Source organism: Phycodurus eques, chromosome 21 (genome assembly GCF_024500275.1).
Source record: "Phycodurus eques isolate BA_2022a chromosome 21, UOR_Pequ_1.1, whole genome shotgun sequence".
NCBI classification, from domain to species: domain Eukaryota; kingdom Metazoa; phylum Chordata; class Actinopteri; order Syngnathiformes; family Syngnathidae; genus Phycodurus; species Phycodurus eques.
In genome coordinates, this window is record NC_084545.1 from 2,503,699 (window position 1) to 2,525,959 (window position 22,261).

General features: G+C 43.7%; 2 protein-coding genes across 3 annotated transcripts; both read left to right on the forward strand.

The window, feature by feature from the left end:
• Positions 1-640: 640 nt before the first annotated feature.
• On the forward strand, positions 641-6,195 carry eif1axb (eukaryotic translation initiation factor 1A X-linked b). The gene is made up of 7 exons (XM_061666139.1): positions 641-803; positions 1,431-1,514; positions 2,496-2,599; positions 2,711-2,761; positions 2,842-2,923; positions 4,259-4,350; positions 4,448-6,195. The coding sequence occupies exons 1-7, from the start codon at positions 788-790 to the stop codon at positions 4,451-4,453; spliced, it is 435 nt and encodes a 144-aa protein (XP_061522123.1). The 5' UTR covers positions 641-787; the 3' UTR covers positions 4,454-6,195.
• Positions 6,196-6,603: 408 nt separating this feature from the next.
• map7d2b (MAP7 domain containing 2b) lies at positions 6,604-21,461 on the forward strand. Of its 2 annotated transcripts, XM_061666854.1 has the most exons (16): positions 6,604-7,133; positions 9,012-9,095; positions 9,327-9,487; positions 11,607-11,724; positions 13,222-13,311; positions 14,655-14,747; positions 14,858-14,952; positions 15,049-15,122; positions 15,419-15,612; positions 15,709-15,847; positions 16,941-17,121; positions 17,267-17,371; positions 17,466-17,529; positions 18,133-18,304; positions 18,978-19,234; positions 19,354-21,461. In XM_061666854.1, exons 1-15 carry the CDS (start codon positions 7,094-7,096, stop codon positions 19,210-19,212), a joined length of 1,845 nt encoding a protein of 614 aa, XP_061522838.1. In that variant the 5' UTR covers positions 6,604-7,093; the 3' UTR covers positions 19,213-19,234; positions 19,354-21,461. The 2 variants fall into 2 exon arrangements, with proteins under 2 accessions (XP_061522838.1, XP_061522839.1); XM_061666855.1 differs by lacking the exon at positions 13,222-13,311 and having other exon boundaries at positions 6,606-7,133.
• The last annotated feature ends 800 nt before the right edge of the window (positions 21,462-22,261 follow it).

The window sequence follows — 22,261 nt, forward strand, 5'->3', positions numbered from 1 at the left end:
ATTTCACACATTTCACTTTCTTTTTTTTTTTAAACCTCATTAACGAATGACATGTCCAATCTGTTTGTTTAAAAAAACTAACGTGGCTCTTGAGCACAAAGGTTTCTGCTGCCATATAATAGTGTTATTAATGTATTTAATTTAATAATAGGTTAATTCATATATTTTAAATATAAACATTTTAAAAAGTAAAACACATTTTACAAATGCATGTAGTGTATTTATTTTATCACATAATTGATAAATTATTACTTATTTATTATTATTAAGAAAAAGTTATACTTGTATTATTAAAACAAAAAAAATCCATGTATTTTACGTACACAATTAACTTTTTATAGAAAGAACAAAATAAACCGTTTTACATATACAGTATATTAATTTTTTATATTATTACACAATTTGTTGATTGGGTGTAATTACATTTCATGGATTTCATGTAATGTAAATATAATGTATTATTTAAAATAAAGTATTTTACATAGTTTGAATATACAGTGGTGACTTAAGCCTTCTTATCAGTAAGCAGGCTTTTCAGTAAAACGATTTTTTTTTTTTAAATAAAACGGATTTATCTACTTTGTTAGCAAAACCCGTACAATAAAGTTGTTTGAACAGGCTGTACGCATGCGCACTCGACCAGCGAGCCTCATCGGCAATCGTGCTAGATATTATAGCTTGTGGCTTCCCATTTGTGTCGGTCCAAACCCATTTCGTGACACTTATAAACAAGTCAAGCGTTCGTTTCCATCCACTGGTATTATCGTGGAAAAAGGCGTGAAGGAATATGCCCAAAAATAAAGGTGAGTGTGTACTTTGTGATGTAGCGCGCCGCGGGGAGAGAGACAGAAGACAAGCACGGAAAACGTGACAAGTAGCCGCTAATGCTAGTTAGCGCCGCGCATGACAGTATTTGTTTTTGTCGACGCCGCTTGTCTGTTTTTGAGCAGCTAATGTCACATTTTGAGGAAGGCCGAATGTCTGTGAGCTACCAATGCTAACGAGCGGCTCGGAATTGTGCCGCTGACGAGCTTCTTCGGAGTTTCACCACACCCGCTTTGGCCCTCAGCATTTGTTTTACTTTGTTTTGTTTGTTTCACTGTCTCAAATCCTAATTTGGTGAGATGTAACATGTTGTTGTGGGTTTGGACCGTGTTGTCATGCTGGAGTTGTTGGTTTACTTTGTTTAGTTGTTTTAGATACGGAGTTTTAACACTGAACGCTGGCCGTCATGCTTTTTTTTGTTTGTGTAACTTTTCAATAAAGTCCGCAATAAGCAAACTATTCCCAGGTGGATGTGTTGCTTTTCAACCTCTGGACTTTTACACAAGTAGTCACGAAATCGACACATGTTTTAGACACCTGAATTTCTCCTCTTCAAACTTGACATTGTTTTGTGCTAACGTGTGTCCTCCTGATTGTACTTCAAGGTAAGGGAGGAAAGAATCGGCGGCGTGGAAAGAATGAAAACGAGTCAGAGAAGAGGGAGTTGGTGTTCAAAGAGGACGGACAGGGTGAGTTCATCATAATAGCCATCAAAATATGGATGTACTGAATGACGGCTGGATTCTTAACATTGGCCATGGCAGAAATCTCACTCTGGACCTCCAATGGGCAAAAATATCCATCTATTAGGGTCGCGGGTTAGCTGGAGCCAATCCCAGCTGGGGTACACCCTGGACAGGTTGCCAGCCAATCGCAGGGCACACAAACAACACATTTACACTCACAGTCACATATAAAATATAGGCCATATATATATATATATATATATATATTTTTTTTTTTTTTTTAATGTTTACCCTTCCCACAGATAATAAATTATTACTTAGTGTCTGTTCTCACTCCGATACTTATTGTGTAACGTAAATTTGAGGAAACCAAAAGACCCTGTTGTTTGCACATTTTTCCAAATAAGAGCCAAGCGTGCTTGCATCAAGCTGTTTACTTGAAACTCCCATGTATTTTACTGTCAAACTGACACATAACACTTAAGAGAATTGAACATTGTATATATAAACACCTAAACAAATATAATTTCGTCTGACAAATGTGTGCTAGCTTGATTTTAACATGAAATGCAGTAGACTGGTTAATGAAAATTTACATAGATGTTACATAATTATAAACTGTCAAACAACTACTACCCGAACACACACGGAGCAGCAACACATACAAACAAACCATGCAAGAATACTCACAGCGGGCATGTATTCTGTACTAGTGTTTTCACTTTAGCTTTGGTGGGGATCTTCTCTGCCTCTTCTTCTTCCCCATAATTATCTACAACCAGCAGACGTTGGTGCTGCCTGGCATGTTGCAACACAATGTGGTACTGTGTGGTATCTGACTTGGCCCGTATAGTGTAAAAAGCCGAAAATATCTGCATTGTAGCTTGGCTACGAAAGAAGGCTGCAACCAAGATTTGAGTTTCCACCCTCCCGAATGTGAAGCACATGTGCTAACCCCGCACCCCCAACCTGTGTGCTTTCCAGAATACGCTCAGGTGATAAAAATGTTGGGTAACGGACGTCTGGAGGCCATGTGCTTCGATGGCACCAAGCGACTCTGCCACATCAGAGGAAAGCTCCGGAAAAAGGTACACACACGCCTGACGTAAATGCTGAGTCGGTGACCTGGCATGACCCCAAATACGCACTGGAGTCATTGAGTTGAACTTGTGATCATGTTGTGCGCCATGGTTTTCCAGGTGTGGATCAACACGTCGGACATCATCCTGGTTGGATTGAGAGATTACCAGGTGACGCCCACTGCAAGCCCGCCGTTTTGTTGTTGTTGTTGTTGGAGCCTCTCGCTTGACGGACGTTTGCTCGCTTGCAGGACAACAAGGCCGACGTCATCCTCAAGTACAACGCAGACGAGGCTCGCAGTCTGAAAGCGTATGGCGAGCTGCCAGAGCATGGTGAGAAACACAAATGGTTGTGTAGAGAGATGATGTCATTATGTTTTCAGTAGGGTACTTTTATTTTATTTTTTAAATCATAGGAGGAGGTAATGCTTTGTGGTAATCAGTTGATACACTGAATTTACCCAGAACATACGCGTCAGCACACAAGATGAAGGGTCAACCGTTGTCGCATAATGTTATTTCCAGTTAGAGGGGAGGCGGGGGGAGGGGATCCTCTCGCTCGTCGTGCTTGCCGCTGCGACAGCCGCGTAACGTTGGCGCAGCTCGGCCAAACGGGAAATCTGCAGGGTTTGAAGTCACGCCTTCAAAATAAAAGCAAATATAACTTAGTCATGTCCCGATCACATTTTTTTGCGCCTGAGTCCAAGATACTTGGTTTTGAGTATCTGCCGGTCCCAATCCGATACCTCGACAGTGCACTAACAAGAAAAAAAGAGCGCATCCAAATTGTCTCTCATATATATATATATATATATATATATATATATATATATATATATATATACGATATCCCGATATACCCTATTTACTGTATATGGGTTTAGATCAGCAGTGGGTTAAATCAAGTTAGCGGGAAAACAAATATTTTATTCTTGACTTAAGAAATGAAGAAACTTAAAAAGTCCGATCTTTTTCAGCCAATACCGATCATCTGAAAATCACATGATTCCCGATCACGTGATTGGATCGGGACAATCCGAATATGAACACGGTTGCACCGCAGTGTTGGGCCGAAGACATGTCCAAAATCCTGCTGGAGCCTGGCTTTGTTTTCTCCTGTACAGGTTCTCCCTGAACAAAGCTGCACATTCAGAAATTGAAGACAATTTCAATAAATTAGGACTAATTTCATTGAGCGCACTTATCAATCGCTTGAGGCCGCTCATCCTCAGCGTCGAGCCACGAACAACGACTAGTGACAAGTCAACGTCATGTTTTAAACGTCATAGTGGAGTAGTACAGTCGACTAGTCTGTACGACTGGTAATAGATCCACGTGAAAATCGACCAATAGAAACTTTAGTCATCCTATGAGGGGGAAAAAATTGTCATAGTAGCAACATTCACACATAAACACTTGTATTTATAATACATGTACAACCAACAGAGTAGTGAGGAAATAGTAGCATTGAGGAGAAATCAAGACATTTTGATGTTAAAAAGACAGAGAAAAAACAGGAGATTAAGATGTTATTGACCATTATTGCGAAACAAAATTTTATTTTTATTTATTTTTTTGGTCAATGTGTATGATTTATACGTGCAATATTCAGGATGATTGAGCTGGCCTAATTTTCACCCCCCCCCCCCCCCCCCCCCCGTCACGTAGCCAAAATCAACGAGACAGACACTTTCGGTCCCGGAGACGACGACGAGATCCAGTTTGACGATATTGGCGATGATGATGAAGACATTGATGATGTAAGCGCTTTGTGCTTTTCTTTTGTTTTTGTTTTTTTTTCTTCTCGTGGGGATATCACCTGACCTAACCTCAGCTTTGCTCTTTCTTCTCTTGCAGATCTAAAGACTTGCCACATGTACGCACACACACACACACACACGCGTTTATCCAGTGGGGATATTTTGAGCTGACAAGGCACCGATATTATTTCGTTTTACAGAACCCCATATATACATTTTCAGTCTGTGTTTGATGAATGTGAACATGAGTCCACATCATGATGAGGATGGGGGGGGGAAACAGCCTTTTTGCTCCAACTGAAAACCAGTTCACCAATTTTCTTAGTTTCCTCCTGCGTTTCTTTGGAGGCGCGCGTGACTGCGAAAACTTTAAGTCCTTTTAAAAAGTGTATTTATATTGAGTTCACGTCAGGTGGAATTTAAGAAGTTCAGAATCTTTGGATTCACCAATAAACATGTAAACCATTCCCCCCCCCCCCCCCCCCCCCATTTTTCCTTTGTCTTCACTCACTTTGTGTTGGTTGTGACTTGGTGACGCTCAGCCTGCTCCACTGGCATCCCCAAAAACATCAAAATATAATTTTACTCATTAGTTTTTTTTTGTTAGTGTAGGAAGGTTTTAATTTACCTTAAGTCTCACCTCAAAAAAATACTTTCTTGATGTAAAATGTCTACACACCCCTGTTCAAATGTCAAATCATCAATATGTGACCATGCTCAAGTCTACTAGAACAGCTGAACTTTATTTGGGAATCTTTAAATGGTGACAGGTGTGTGCTGACTTCCATTTAACACGAGTTTAAATGTGATTGATTATTTCTGACCACAGCCACATCCCCAGTTGTACGGGGGTGTGCACACTTGTGCAACTACTTTTTTTTTTTTGGACTTCCCCTCGTAGAGATTTCAAGTTTTTACTTTTCAAGTAAGTTGTACAGCTTAGAGTTCACAATTGTAGTAAACATTTTTTAATGATTTATCATAGTGTAATTTTATATATCATAAAAACCTGGCATTTGAACAAGGGTGTGTAGACTTTAGAGCCACTGTAGCGCTCAAAGTACCACCATTATGACCAACATTGAAATGCAGTCGCTATAGTAGGCCTAAATATTTTTTTATTCCTCAAAATTATATTATTGAATGCTGCTGTAACATGCACAGTTTGAGGAAAATAAAGAAACTAAATGATTGAATTATAGTTAATTGAATACAGAAACGGTGCCGAAATGTTTGAGAACAAACCACTCATAAACATTAAATGCAATTATACTGAAGTCACAACAGAACTACTTTGAGACTGAATCATTGCAATAAATAAAACCTTCCTACGCTGTTGCATACAAAGAAAACCTAAACAGAACAGTTCATTCTGTCTTTACAAAAAAATGACAAACATTATTATTTTTTTGTAAAGTGTTCCATTTGTTTTGTGTTGCTGCTGTTGGCTCTGCTCGGTTCTCACACCTCGCCGCACGTGCCAGGATGACCTCACTCAATCTCACTTTATTCTGTAAAAAAAATTAAATAGAATAAAAAGGGGACAGTTTTTTTTTGTTAGTTTTTTTTTTTTTGTTCTGCTTGGCAAGTGGGACGGCACCCCTTCAGGAGGGTTCTGCACCTCAGTTTTGGAGGCAGGGGACTGTTGTAACTGATGCTTAAAATGTACGATGTGTGACGGCCAGGTGTCGAATAATAAAGATCTTTACTCTGATCCCCTCACAGTGATTTTTTTTTTTTTTTTTTTTTAATTCACAAAAGACAAAAATACATCGATAATTAAGTCAACAGGTGTGTAATATTGACATGGATATGCTGGTGAGAAAGAACAAAAAAACAAATGTTTTAACAAGTCATTCAAATGTGTTAAACAATGACGTAACACTTGCATTTGGACAATTGTATTAAAGACAACTACCTACGTAATGTATAAATGTCGTATTTGTTCTATTTTCAATGAAGGCTCGTCATTTATACAGCGTGATCAACCAAGTGGGGAAAGATTGTTCGGAAGCCAAACACACACATTTACTGCGAACTGTGGAGACGTTTGTTCATATTTTACAAGATGACGACATGGGAGCAAACGGCCTGGAAGTCTTTTTACTGACGCGCCATTCAAGAAGCGCTTGTGAAGTCAAGTCACGCACGTACGCTCCCGTGACGTCATAGCGCACCCACGCGACGAACCCAACTAACGCCAATGATGACGTCACTGCGCCGACAGCGGCTCGCCTGCTGACGCGCGCACGTGCGCTCCGGCACGAGCCGAACGAGAACACGTGAGGAGGAGGTCAAAAAACGTGTTAAATTGGGACCAGAGCACTTTGGACATTTTGTATGTTTTTTAGGATTATGATCAAATGTTAAGTCTTCTGTTGGTTGCTAGGTAACGAATTGATTTTCGTCAAATGAATTCGCCAATAGGCAGCGGTAACGTGTATCTAATGCCAACCTAATAACAACCCTCCCACATTGTCGCATGGTAGTGAAACTGTGGCACATTAACTTTAACAAAAGGTGTTGAACTCGTTGTTTTTACATTAGCAAGTAATGCTAGGCTAAATTAGTGCTAGCTGATGAATGGAGGGAAACAGACCGGAAGTCCTCCCCCTCCTTCATCCATCCCTCGCCACGCTTCTCTCCTTCCCAGCATCCCTCTCTCCTCCTCCTCACTCTTCTTCCATCGTCCAGAGTTATCCAAGTGTTCTTGGACTGGGATCCGGTCCGGCTCGTCGTCATCATGACCCAGGTGGTTCCGACTCATCCTGCTGCTTTGACAGGTCCCTTCCTCCTTTTCATTCCATCTTGATTTACAAATGTACAAGAATTATGGAAATCTGTTTGAGCATTTATTCGATGTCCATGTACTAGTACGCGCTTTGTCCTCACAGGTTAGACAATTTTCTTCCATAATCTTAATATCTAACTAAAGGTCCATCTACTAATTCATTCATTGTCCTCATTAGTATGACAACTTTGGCATACTAGTAGAACAATTACATGCGCCTACTAGTGAGGCAAAACTGTGCAGTAGTAGACAACTGTGTGCTACTAGTACTACTAGTGGCATTATAAAATTTGACCAGTTAACATCTAGTGCTTCACTAGTAATAGCGTGCTGATGTCAGTTTGTGCCTGGATTTGCCTCACTAGTAACTTGCAGTTGTCCGACTAGTATGCCAAAGTTGTCCTGTTACAATGAAAACAAAAAATCATGTGTAACCGATGTACTTTTTTTGCATGACGTTAATTCAATGGACTTTTTTCTTGTCAGTATAGTGCGCCGGAATATAAAAAAAAAAAAAAAAGAAGTCATACAATAGTGGCAAAAAAATACCAGAAGCGCTACTCGTAAGACACAGGCGTTTTACTAGTGCGCTGAATTGTCTCACTAGTGAGGACAAAGAGCATACTAGTACATGGATCGAACGTAAATAAATGTCCATCGTGCAATAGAAACCAAACAAACCGAATATTTGCATGGACAACGTATAGCATGTAAGCCTGCGACTTGAATCCGAAATGCCGCGTGTTGTTTTTTTGTTCCCAAATGCGTGTTGCATTTTTCATGAGCAGTTTGTGGAATGAACGCAGCAATCGATGTGCTCGTCTGCTCTCTGGCAAACAGGCGCTGGCGGGATGTGCGTTTGGAATCCGAGCCTTCCGGGCACACTCACCAGACTTAGTCCACCTCATACTAGCACCGCTATCATGGGGCAGTGAGAGAAAGCATCAGTACTATACAAAAACGCAGTACAGTAATTCCTCGTTTATCGCGCGGGTTAGGTTCCCGGACCGCACCCGCAGTAGGTGAAATGCGCAAAGTAGCGACCATTTATTTTGGGATTATTTACACATTTTAAAGGTGTATGAAGCTCCCCATGTTCCTATTAACCTCTACAATACACTTGTAAACACTTTCTATACTCTTAAACATCTTTTCAGCTCTTAAACATAAGTAATGCACAGTAGTACTGTACACTATGTACATTTTATTCCAAGTCATGTTTTTCTTTTTTTTTCTTTTAACAGTTAAAATCTTTTAGGTTAGGGAACGTTTATTTTACCACAAAAACCTACAACAACATACACTCAAAATCCCACGATATGTCGAATTATGCGTGATATAAATATGAAAATAAAAAACTGCATCCACAACAGCTGGACCGTGATTTGGCAAGGGAACGCTATATAACGGCCTGCAACTGGAGCAGTTCACAATCAATATTGATCTAATAACGTGACAAAAGACCTCAAAATCTAAATAAAATGCATCATACTCACCACATATGCTTTGATTACTACATGTATAAATGTGTGCAAATTGTGTGTTTTCCTTGTCGAACTTGGCTGCAAGTTTTGACCTGACCAACCAATCCTCCATTAGTTGCCCCTGAATGTTAATTTTTGCCAAGTATAACAGAAAAGATCAAGACTTCTACTTCGACGAGACCTCTGAACCTCAGGCTTCATGTTGATTGGCAGGTGATCAATTACATGTGTGCGTTTGTGTGATGGCAGTGTAGGTCTGCAGTGACGAAGCAGGCTGTGGTCACGTTTTCCTCTCCAGTTTTCCTCTCCAGCTTATGTTCTATATTTACATCCTTTTCCTGCTAAGTGAATCATGTTGTGTTATTCTCCCTCCCAAAAATTTACAGCTCCGGCTCGGCCTCCTGCTACCCCTCCGACCAATAGGAAGGCGTCTCCTTGTCGCTCAGCCTCCAGTCTCAGGAGCCCCACAGGTCAGCTTTGACCACGTTGCTCTCAAGTCCCATCCATTGTTGGTCTTTTTGTGCCATGCAATTTAGGCAACCATGCAGTCCAGTGAGGACTAGTGCTATTGAAAATGGATGGATGGAAGTGATATATCATATAATTGATGATGTGCACCAATTTGTACGCACTCGCTCATGAATGCAATTATTACGTAACAATACATGGGAAGGTGTTGAAGAGTCAGCGTCTGTGCACAGAACTGTCCGAGGCACTGCGGGACAAAGATTGTCGCGCTAGGCAGCAGCTGGAGCGCAGCGGCAAGGAGCGAGAGCGCAAGATGGCGGCGCAGAGGCGGAAGGAGCACCAGCGCCGCCTGGCGGCCGAGGAGAAGAGACAGCAAAAGCAAGAGGCCGAGAAGGTCAGAGGTCACTTTGAATCTTCTTGACATTCATATTAAATTGTCCAAATTTTAGCCTGTCAACAGTAAATATTCTCAGAGTTATGCAGGCCTCCATGGAAGCAGACTGCTTATATTTGTATTGAATGAAAATAACACATTGGCAAATATCTGTTTTTGCTTTGGAAAACAATGATCAACATTTTACGTACGGACCAAACCAGTAAATGAATTATCATTCAATTAATGTTTGTGCGCTTTCTTTACTGTCAATTTAAAATCATCTCTTGTTTTTGAATAAAGGAAATTGACATTTTTTGGTTTATCCGATTCATCGAAAACAGTAATTGACAGATTAATCGATTATTGAAGTAATCATTAGTTGGAGCCGTAATCACATTTAATATCCTCACATATAACATCCCCACATTTATTGATTGATTGATTTATTTACCCTTTATTTATCCGGGTAAAGCAATTGAGAACAGTTTCTCACCTGGCCGCAGACGGCAGACGAAAGTAAAAGAAAGGGAAATCAAAGCAAATGCAGGACGATGCAGTCGTTGAGAGGAGGTGAAGGACAAAATGGTGTCAGCGAAATGAGGGCAGCAGGATGGTTTATCAATGAGGGTTTAATCGCAGCAATGAGGAGGACAGTAGTGATTGATTGTGACCGGTGAAGGGGCCAGAGAGGCGCGTTGGGGGCGCTTCATGATCCAAACGACATCTGTTGTTGTGTGTGTTTGTACACTCACACGCCAGCTTTTTGTGTTTGAACAGTTAACAAGCACCCCAGGCAGTTTGGTCCTCAGGGAGCGTCTCCATTGATTTATCGCCTCCGTTTGGGAGCTTATGCCCCACCCCCGCCACGATGACATCATGATGGGTGGCCGAGGCGAGCGATGACATCGGCATCAGCGTATCGCGTGGCGTTTACGGGAACATGACGCCCATGTTGTCAGTGGAACATATTTCGTTTGAGTTAAAGGAGGACAAGAATCATGCTTTTTAATATCGTATTTGCTCTCATATTCGTAAGTATTTGGATAATAGGGAACCCCAATTTATCCCCTGGACACAAAAGATGTTTGCAAATGTCTTATTTTGATGAAACACAAAGATAATCCGTCTGCTTTATGCTTATAATAGTTATTAATATTTACTGTTGAGAGGCTGAAATTCCAAGGATTTGGACAGTTTTAATTCAAACAGTGTCTCTAAACGATTAATCGATTATCAAAAATCATTGTCGATGAATTTGATAATTGATTAGTTGTCGATTAATCGAGTAATTATTTCACCTCCTAAAAGTAAGTAGTATGTTATTCTTTAATTCGTTGTGATATGAGTGTGGAAATTCTGACTCGGCGTTCGTTTTTTTTCAGCGCACTCGAATGCACCACCCAGTCACGGCCGATTCTTTAGTCACTGAGGACGTTACGTGGGAATGTTACATCATGTGAGAGCGTTAAATGTGTCCTCGCATGAGGACGTTACATCAAGTGAAGCTGTTACGTGTACTCTTGTGGCGATGTGAGCTCACGGTTCACCTATCCCTGGATTTTTTTGGAAATTTTGTTTTAATTAAAAAAATTTTGGGAGATGTGGGGTGAGGGACAACCCCCCCCCCCCCCCCCCCCCCCCAAAAAAAAGGCTTATTAGTTGATTATCCCTCCCTGTTCAATAATTTTTGGCATCATCATCACATTGAAATGTTACGTGTCCTCATGTTAGAACGTTACACGTGTCCTCGTATGGAGACGTTCCATGCGTCAATGTTCCATATGTGGACGTTACATGAATATCAGCACAGTGAAGACACTTCCACTGAAGGGAGGAAGGTAAGGGAGTGGGAAAGGGAGGAGGTAGAGTGAGGCAGAGAGGGGGGAGGGGAGAGAAAAAGAGAGAGGAAGTGAGCGAGGTGTGCCACGGTGTCTCTCTCGCTCTGCTCGGGTATCAACCCGGCGAGCTTCACGCCAAGGCAGAGCAGTGAAGGAAGGCAGCCAAGGGGCGAGGCTGCTGCTCGAATGCGGTTACCATGGCGCAGCCGTCACCCTGCGCATCGCCGGGCGCGCGTCGCCGTAGCGATGGCTCAGTGAGGGAGTCTCTCTTCTTCCCCGTGTCCGAACGCAACGAGCAGGAGAGGCTGGAGGCCCTGGTGCGGCGGAGAGCCGGAGGAGGAGGAAGAGAGGCCCGGGACCACCAGGACAACCGGCCTAAGCGATGGACGTGGGGCGGGCCCCCTGATGGAGTGGAGGGTGAGTGGAATGGATGGAAGGTGGAGGTCATGAAGGAGACAAAGAAGGAGGAGGAAAGGGTGTGGAGGCTGCAGTGCAGGAGCTGCTTTGTCTCCTCCTTCTTGACTCCTCTCGTCCTTTTGGCCTTGGAAACCTGCCACAGGTGTGTGTGTGTGTGTGTGCGTGTGTGTGTCTGTGTATTATTGGTGTAGAGAAGGCCTCCTCTCACACACGTAACCTTGAACACAACCCTCCGCGTGAACCTTTTCCTTCTACCTTCATTTTGCGTTCCCATAAACAAATGACGCGTTCCGTTCCAAAGCGTCCTCAGCTAGCGTCACATCGCCGGCGCATCGTACGACGCAATCGCAACGGCGGCGTCAATAATTGATTCCTGGGCCGTCCCGGCACCGACCTGGGGTCGTACACGCCCGGCGGCCCGGCTCACTGCGGCGCGGGCTCGGCCGCCATTACGGTACCGAGACGCACGCGCATGCACGCCGTCGTTGTCTTTTCGCGGGATGTCTCAAGCCGCGATATGCAACAATGTTTTGACTTATCGTACGAACGACGGCTTCAGTTGGATTCGACTGTTTTGTGTCGACAAGGATGCGGGTGAATCACGCTGGTATCCAACGCAAGGCGCGGGGGCCAGATATGGCCCACCGCATAATTTTTTTCCGGGCCACTACTGTTATTTAAAAAATGTATATAACAACAAAAACATGCAGGGCAATTTTGTAAATCCAAATGTTAGCTAGTGAATTTATGTTGTTTCTAATGAAAAAATCTTGCTGTACTTATAAGACAGTTTTGACTTTTTGTTTTCAAATTTTTCTGTAAGACAAAAAGACTTGTTTTAAGATACACAAACTTATTTTAAGGAACCTTATCGAGTCAATTTGTACTAGTTCCATTGGCAGATTTTTCCCCCTCACTTATTTTACGGTCAGAGACAACCAGAACAGTCCAGATGCGATTGATTCAATGCTCTGAGAATTGAGAATATTCACAGGTATGATTTGTGTTTTTGCAGTGATGAGGTGATTATACGTTTACATGCGCTCATAACGACCCATGATAACTTGGATGTAGCCCGACATGAAAATATGAAAATACCATACAGACGTAGAGATGGTGTCATTGTTGTGGGGATGGCTCATTTAGGCACATTGTGAGTGGTTGGCCACCATTTTGGAAGTGGTTTGTCTGCTTTGTGCTTCTGAAACTTCTTTGTCACTTTGCCTGCATGGGTGCTAATGCTGCGTTCCATGGAAGTTGGAAATTTCAGAGCCTGGTTGAGGAAAAGTGCAATGGAAAGGATCTACGGATGGATTTTTTTTTCATTCAACTTGCTTGGAACATTTTGAGCCCCGAGTGGGATGTTTCCTTCTTCCCAGTTTTCCTGAATGCATCATGAAATGAAGCTGTGTGGAACTTTATTTCCTGTGTGTGTGTACATTTTGCGTGTCTGTGACGCTTTTGCTTTGTCCGCTCTGCTTCCCACCTGTTGGCCAGGTAACACTAAGACCCCGCCCTGCCACGCCATTGGCTCCGCTCTGCCCAATCGGCTGCCCGCTGCTTCCAGCACCCACCAATCCCGTAACGGTACCGATCATGTTGACTCTGTGTGCCCCGCCCCATTGCTGCCAGCTCGCCACTCGCCGGCTTTGCATGTCACCGTGACTCTTTTGGGCCCTGTGTTTGCAGTGTGTGTGTGTGTGTCAGTCACCCAGCTGTATTTAAGTATTTAAAGGTGTTCCTCGTGTTCAAATGTGATATCAGTGTGCGTTTTCATGTACGGCACAGCCGTAAACATCATGTTCAAAACATCACCTAGCTACCTTACGTCTGTATGTGGTAATGGAGGTCCCCCTCCCCCACGCTCAGACCAACAAAGAGCTGTGTCACTTCCTGTCCTGCTGGCGTTTATTGATGCGTGCACACATTCGATATTGACATTCATCAGTAATGTGATAAAGCAAACACGGCAGAATGAAGCGGAAGATCATTCAAATCCACCTACGGGCAACTTCGAGTCGTCAACCAACCTACCACACATGTTTTTTGGATGTGGGAGGAAACCGGAGTGCCTGGAGAAAACCCACACAGCACAGGGAGAACATGCAAACTCCATACAGGCGGGGCCGGGATTTGAACCCCGGTCCTCAGAACTGTGAGGCAGATGTGATAACCGCCCATTTGGAAACAGTTCTAAAAAATTACATGCAAATGTATTGAACTTAAAAGTTAAATACAACTGAATTGTAATGAAAAAATATACTTGTACAAAAAAGTACTGTACTGGATTAAAAAAAAAAAAAAGTTTAAGATGCTGTTACATTATGCACAGTTTGTACATAAATACTGTGCTTATATAAAAAATAAAAAAACTACTTTTCACATAAAAGTGAAAAAAAGATTGTACCTTAATAAATCTATGAAAACAAACGGTTCTAAATGATAAAATGCTAATTTGTTGTACCTAAAAGTTAAATAGAACTGAACTGTATTTACAAAAGGCACTGTACTGGATTAGAAAAAAAGTTTAAACCACTCTAACATTGCGCATGCTTGAACATTAAATTTAGGGATTCTTACGCATACCACTAGAGGGAGCCCATGTACCACTATTGGTAATCACTCCCAATAGATGAGTGTTTCATTTTTGTACAGATACGTTTGCAGATTAAACCTCATTTAAGATCAGTTTAGCCTGCAAATGATTTGGCATCATCTGTAAATGTCACACGAGCATTGATGACGTCTCCTGGTCCTCTTGCGTCCTCATCCTCTGGTTCACAATGAAGCGGATTTTTCATCACCACGGTAACCTGGCGACATCATTCTGTGGCTCGTCCCTCATTTCGGGTGTCGGCTTTTTCCCGAGCTCGCGCTTGAGCGCGCTGACTGACGTCCGGCTGAGTGACGTTCCTTCGTTCTTTTGTCAGTCTGCGAATTCCTGACCCCGTCCGACCCGTCAGATCAACCAATGAGCAAGCAGCTGTCCAACTCGTCCTCCGACCTCCACCCGACAGAGACGGGTGATTTACCACCTCGCATAGAATTATTGACTAATTAACTCTTCTTCTCGTTAGCCTCTGGAACAATGTGTGTGTGTGTGTGTGTATGTGTTTGTGTTGGTCTTTGTCAGCTTCTTCCAACAAGCACAGACCTCACAGAAGTTCGTCCAACCGCAGGAGCATTGCCGCGTTCCCCGAGGACACGGCACGAGCCAAAACGCCCACGGTCAGCCTACAAACAAAAACACACGCGCACACACACACACAATGATAGTTTAGTCATTACGGAATATAATGTACTCACATTCTTTCCAAATTTCAGGGAGAGGTTCCTTCTGCACCTGTTCGTAGTTCATCCTTCAGAGCCAACGGTAAAGGTCCTGCTACACCCAAAAGGTACACACATACACAGTCAGACACAGATGTGGATACAATCAAGTAGTATAAAAACCATTCAAACACATTCACTGCCATTGACGGCTTTAGAAGTCAAATATCCATGTTAACTGGGAGGGCCGGCAGTGAATGAATACTGCTCTACTACTGTTTCATGCCACCAAAGCGCTTCTTTTACATTCGACTGGTGTCCACATGGAAAGTGCCTTCATAGAACTTCTGTTGTCATTTGGCGCAATAGAAGTAACATCGAATTGATTTGATTTGGTAAACTGATGCAGTTGTTTTGGTCACAGGATGCGGTCCAGCAGGAGTCGGGCTGCGTCGCCGTGTTCGCCGGGTCAGTACCCGCCGTCGCCTCTGCGGCAGAGGGCCACCACTCCCGGCGGCGACGACAGGGGTCACCACGGCGCCCCGGACAGGAAGTCCGCCAAATCCGAAACCTCGGAGAAGAAGATGTCCAAATCTACCAGCAGAGAATTGTGTGCAGGTGATGAGCACGAAGCTTTCGCTTTGCCTTTTGCCGCCCGAAGGAGGAGTGACGTGACGTCACAGTGAACTGTCATATTCCCTTCCCCACGTTCAGAGTCTCCGGGAACGCCCACGGGCCGCGGCGCGGGCGGCACCTTGGACGCGGAGGAGGCGTCGCGACTGCTGGCCGAGCGGCGCCGCCTGGCCAGGCTACAGAAGGAGCAGGAGGAGCGACAGCGGCAGGAGGACGAGCTGTGAGCCCGCTTGATGGAACTTTTTGACATTCTGTTTCAGCCACAAAGGTTGAGAGTTTGAGGTGCGAACTCATGGAATGTTATCGCCTAGGCGGCTAAGCTTTTTTCGATACGTTAGCGCACCAGAAGACCACCAAACAACTTCTCCTGCCTTCGACTTTAGTTATTAAAACCAACAGAGCCCAACAGAACCACTCACCGGGTTCGCTTTGCAGCCCGGGGGCCACATGCGGCCCGCTCCGTTCTTTAATCCGGACCACCGTGCGCAGACGTTATCAAGATACCAGTAATATTTGTTGACTTCTTTGTTTTTTTTCCCCCATAAATTTAATTAAAATTATTCCATGAAATAATTAGTTAATTTATTCTTTATAAATTTAAATATTAGTACAATAAATCATTTAACATACACATTTAACATTTTTAAACAATGTATTATTATTAAATAATTGGTTAATTTATTGATTGTAAATAAAAAATACAAACTCATGTATATTTATGTATTTTATGTGAATAAAATGTAATAATTGGTCAATTAACTATATTTAATTAGATATAATTAAATTTATGATTTTTTTAACTAATATTTTTGCATCGGTACTTTTTGAAATATACAAATTATATTTAATTTATTAATTTGTTTTTTGAAATACACCATTTAAATATACATATGAAGTACAGTTAATTGTAAATTATTATTTCAAATAAAATGTTTATATGTAAATTAAACATTTTTTAAATATAAAAGGTGTATAAAGTAATGTATTATTATTTTACTAAACAAAAAATAGTATGTTATTTTAATATATATATATATTATACCCTATATATATATATATATATATATATATATATATATATATATATATATATAGGGTATTTCTGTAATTCATTATCTGAGATAGGGGGAAAAAATATTTTCTAAATACGTGGCTTATTTTATAAATCGAACATGGGCCTTTAGCGCAAAAAAATTGCCTTTGAGGAGAGGAGAAGCGATACGATCAAATCAAATCGACAAGAACGGAAGTATAGCGATGCAAAGCCGAAGCTCACTGCTCTACTCGCGGTCGCCGCTGGCATCTTCCTCCAGGCTGAGGGCCGAGGAGGAGCGCAGGGGGCAGCAGGAGGCCCGGGACCTGCAGGAGAGAGCGGCGCGGCAGGCGGAGGAGGAGCGAGCCCGGCGCGAGGAGGAGAGGAAGAGCAGAGAGGAGGAGGAACGCCAGCAGAAGGAGCAGCGATGGAAGAACATGCAGGAGCAGCTGGACAAAGAGGTAGGCGCTCGTCTTCGCTTTTGTTTTTGTTTTGATCGTTTAAGTCACTAAACATTGAGTGAACCGAACGGACTCTATGATGGTTTGCATTTTCCATCAGTGGCGCGCTTGAGCTTTTCTCGCCCTTGTTGTCGTTGCTCCTCAGAGGGAGGAGGCCTTCCAGCGAGCCCAGCGCGAAGCCGAGAGGAAGAGGAGGGAGCGGGAGCAGCTTCACATCCAGGAGGAGCAGGAGAGGCTGCAGAGGAAGAAGGTGTGTAAGGAGAAGCTTCTGCTTCTGGTCCTCCTCCTCCTCCTTCTCGTTGTTCCTCTGTCACCACCTGTCTTATCCGTCGGCTCCTTTGTAGAGAATTGAAGAAATCATGAAAAGAACACGCAAGAGTGACGTGGACGCTCCGCCTGGTGCTGCAGGTACTTCCTCATTGCTCATATGTGGACTATCTACTTTTACAAGATGTATCGCCGCAGTGGGGCAGCACGGTGAACTCGTGGTTTGCACCTCTGCCTCACAGTTTTGAGGTCACTGCAGTGTGACTCAGCAGCCTCATGCAGGCAAGGAAACAGCTCCCCCTAGTGAACTACATCAGTACTATTGCAGAAAATGACTGCGTTGGAATTTCTGAATTTGAATCTCTGAGTTTGAATTTGAATTAACGAGTTGGAATTTCTCAAAGTCAACATCTCAAAAATTCAGTAGAAAACAAAATTCAACGTCTAAATTGAAATCTAAACTCAGAAGGCAGAAAAATACCATAAAAGGTTGACTTCTTTTAATTAAACAAATGTTCAGCCAATCAAGTTATATAATCCATTGGTCATGTGACACAGACACAAAAAAAATTATGTGTTAGAATTCTATTAAAATTACAATTAATTTGAACTCGTGATCCCAAAATCCTAAAGTAACCCCCCAGCCCCCCCACCCCCCCCCCCCACCCCCCACACCCAAACAAAAACAAACCTGTGATTCCCGTGTGGTTGTGCTAACGCAGTTGTTGTCTGCCGTGTTGTCAGCCTGCGACGTGAAGTCGGAGATTGCGGCGCTCACCCTGGAGGAGGACGCCGGGACCCCCGCCGGGACCCCCGCCGGGACCCCCGTCGAGACCCCCGTCGTCCTGCTGGGACCGCTGGAGAACAAGAGCTGCTTGGACGAGCTGTCGGACGGCGTCCAGTCCATGGACGTCAGGTGAGAGCTTGTGGTTTTCCACATTTAAAAAAAAAAACAATCCATGAAAAGTTTTCCTATTATCACAAAATATCTGCAAATGCCAAATCATTCCGCTATATGCTGATTCGATTTTTGGGGAACTATATAACAGGGGTTCAATCCTCGGCCCCGCCTGTGTGAAGTTTCCATGTTCTCCACGTGCCTGCGTGGGTTTTCTCCGGGGACTCTGGTTTCCTCCCACATCCCAAAAAAAAAACATGCGTGGTAGGTTAATTGACAACTCTAAATTGCCCGTAGGTGTGCATGTGAGTGCGATTGGTTGTTTGTTTGTATGTGCCCTGCGATTGGCTGGCAACCAGTTCAGGGTGTACCCCGCCTCCTGCCCGATGATGGCTGGGATGTGCTCCAGCACGCCCGCGACCCGAGTGAGGAGAAGCGGCTCAGAAAATGGATGGATGGATGAATGATTGCAACACAGCCTAGAAGTAGGAGTGAACGTGAGAAAGTGTCAAAAACTGTCCGACACCTGGAACAGCGAGTCAAGAAGTAGGATTAAGATGACCTCTCTATAAATCACCCCGAACCATATGCTTTATCAAATGCTTTATGATATGATAGTCATCATTTCACTGCCCAATGGAATCTTTTTGTCGATATTTGTTCCTGTAAGTTCTCCGTCTGTGTCCGCTAGCCCCGTGTCCAGGGACGAGCCGGCCAGCGCTCAGGACTTCTCCCCGGTTGCGGACCGCTGCCCCCTTGAGCATCTGATGGACGTGGACCCGCAGGCGCCCCCCTACCCCAAGCTGCAGGCCGGCAGCGGGGTGGGCGACCTTAACGAGAACCTCCTGATCCGAGCGTACAACGGCACCGCCGCCGAGTCCTCTCCGCTCATCCGCAGCGTCTGCCCCGGCGAGGTGGACGTGTGACGTGGTGGACGTGGACGCGCAGGTACAACGGCCAAACACTCGCTACGGTCAACCCCCCTTGATCAAAATCAAGATCAGAGAAAGTATTTCAACAGAAAAATGTTCAACCAAACCATATATGTGTATCTTATTTTTTTTAAGGAAACTTGCATCCTCGGCTTCTCGACTGAGCGCAGCATCAACGATCGTCGTTTTTTTCCCACCAGGAATCGCGACTGCTCATCATCCTGCAAGCTGATCGACACCCTAAAACATCCCAAAATGATCCCGCGTCATCTCCAGATAACTACTTCATTTATTCCAAACCTAACTGGTTGATTTAGTGATTGAATGATGACACATTGCAATACGCCAAATGTTTATAATAATAGGCGTCAGGATACTTCCGGGTGGCAGAACACGAGTGACTACCGCTGACCTGAACTGAAACCATGACAAAAACTGTTTGGGATATACCCCACAAGGTTGAAGTTTTTTTTCCAATTTACTTTTAAGAAAAATCTACGATATGAATTTCTATTTTTGAATCAATTTACCTGTTGAGGTGTAAATTTTGGCCTCTGCTGGCCCTCCCCTACTCACGTAGCATCTTCTTTTCAAACAACACTTCACACTTTCAAACTGGCAGTAAAGAAGGCTAAAAATCATCATTCAGGCCATTTAAAAATTCCCAGCGATGCATTGATTGTTTTCATCATTTCTCTGCCTTTGTCAAATGACAAAGTAGGGCTGCACAATTAATCCAATTTTAATCGTGAGCACGGTTTTGGCTGCCATCATTAAATGAACCTGATCTTCGGCGATATTTATATTCAAATGCAGACCTTGATTGGCTGGCAACCGGTTCAAGGTGTCCCCCGCCTCCTGCCCGATGACAGCTGGGACAGGCTCCAGCACGCCCGCGACCCAAGTGAGCAGAAGCGGATCAGAAGATGGATGGATGGATGGATGGATGGATGAAATGCAGACCTTGCCGCAGATCTAATCAAGCATTTTCTCAAGCAGTAGACAGCCAACCACCAGGGGGCGCACGCAAACCAAATACTTGCATATTTATTCAGTTAGCCCTTGGTACTTTTTTTAAATGATTGGGTAAATTCTCTACACCACTTATAGCTAAAATGGTAATCCATTCATTTTCAAGTTTCATTTTGCAGGGAAAATTGTGAACATATTGTTTGTTGAATAATAGTGCAGTCAAAATACACTACCATGACGAATAATTGTGTTTAGTAATCGTGATCACAATATTGATCCAAATAATCGCGATGATCATTTTGGAAATAATTGTGCAGCCCTACAGGGAAGTGTTTGTTTACTAGTGGTGAAAAACGCTTCGCCTTTTGCCACCCGGCTGTTTTCCTGCGTTAGGAACCAAAATGAGAGGACTTCCAGATGATGTTTGGGAGCAACAGTTGCAACTAACAAAGATGATGATGAGTATGAATCTGATTACTGCAGATCAATCAAACATGTTTCAGGTGACACTGAAAGATCTCAGAAGAAGAGAGAGGAAAGGCTGGTTCCTACCCAAGTCCATGTGCGCCATCTTCACTGCCACCCGCTTGCATCGGCTCCCAGCTCGCGCTTTTGGGACCCGTGTAAATAGTGTCGACGGGGCAGCAAACGGCGTGACTGGAGATGTTAGCGGCCGCACTTGTAGCTTGGTTTCTCCATGGTTTCTGCGCGTACTGTTGATTTGTAGCCTGTAGCTTGGGCCCCATCGGGACATTTTGTGGACCGCAGAGTCCACGGCGAAGGGTGAGGGGCTAAGAAATGTCACTCAGTTTTGACACCTACACAACTCACAAAAAAAAAAAGAAAAAAAAAGTGAAGAATCTGCTTTGAAATTTCAGGACTTTGTTGTGAGTAGTGTATGTGCATAGTTGTAAGGCACTGACTAACTTCGCTAACGGCAGTGTGTAGTATGCACTATTATTACTCTGTACTCCCCGCTCACTACTTCTCTCCCCCCCGGAATATACCTCACCGGTCACCTCTGTGGCCTTCCACCTCAACCGGTTCCATCCGCCAGCACGTGCACCCCAAAGTGGAGACGCGGGAGGCGGTTGAGGAGCGACGACAAGCGAGCGTCTTCTTTCGCTTTCCGCTCATCGTGGCTGGGAGTCCGCCATGAAGGCCACCCGTGTCTCCTCCGCCACTAGTATGCTGCAGCCTGGTTCAATATATCATTGTAGATGTGATGCATGGATTACTGCTGAATAGCATAAATAAACTTCATCAAATCATCGAGTGTCTGTCCATCGATCTACACTATCTATGCCTGCGACGTATAGTGACAGGCAGAGCTCTTCCACCAGATGGCAGAACGTCCAATTAACCTGTGTTTCTTCCTGTTGTTATTTGTACAACATAATAATAGCTTCAAGCACTAGTCACATACTCCTCTTTCACTAGTGGTGCAAGTAGTGTGCAGATGCCAACTAGTGCACAGGTTTGCCTCACTAGTAACATGTAGTTGTCCTACTAGCGTGTGAAAGTTGTCCTACGAGTGTGCAGAAATGTAATACAGCGATAGAATGCAGTACCTGTAGTAGTAAAACAATTTTTAAAAACTAAGGAAGTCGTTCTACTAGTTCATGAGGCCAAACAGTGTACTAGTACACTGACCTTAAGATGGATATCAAATAAATGCTCAAACAGCATTCATGTATGTCCTAGGAGTAGCACAACCTTGGCATAATTGTTATATATGTTACTATTGGGGCAAAAACGGTGCACCAGTTGACAAGTGCGTGCGACGAGTTGTCCTACAAGTATGCCAAAGTTGTCGTAACAGTGTGCAGAAATGTCCTAAAGTAGTGGAAGGTAGTATCCATCCATCCATTTTCTGAGCCGCTTCTCCTCCCTTGGGTCGCGGGCGTGCTGGAGCCTATCCCAGCTGTCATCGGGCAGGAGGCGGGGTACGCCAGGAACTGGTTGCCAGCAAATCGCAGGGCACATCGAAACAGACAACCATTCGCACTCACAGTCATGCCTACGGGCAATTTAGAGTCTCCATGTTTTTGGAGTGCCCGGAGAAAACCCA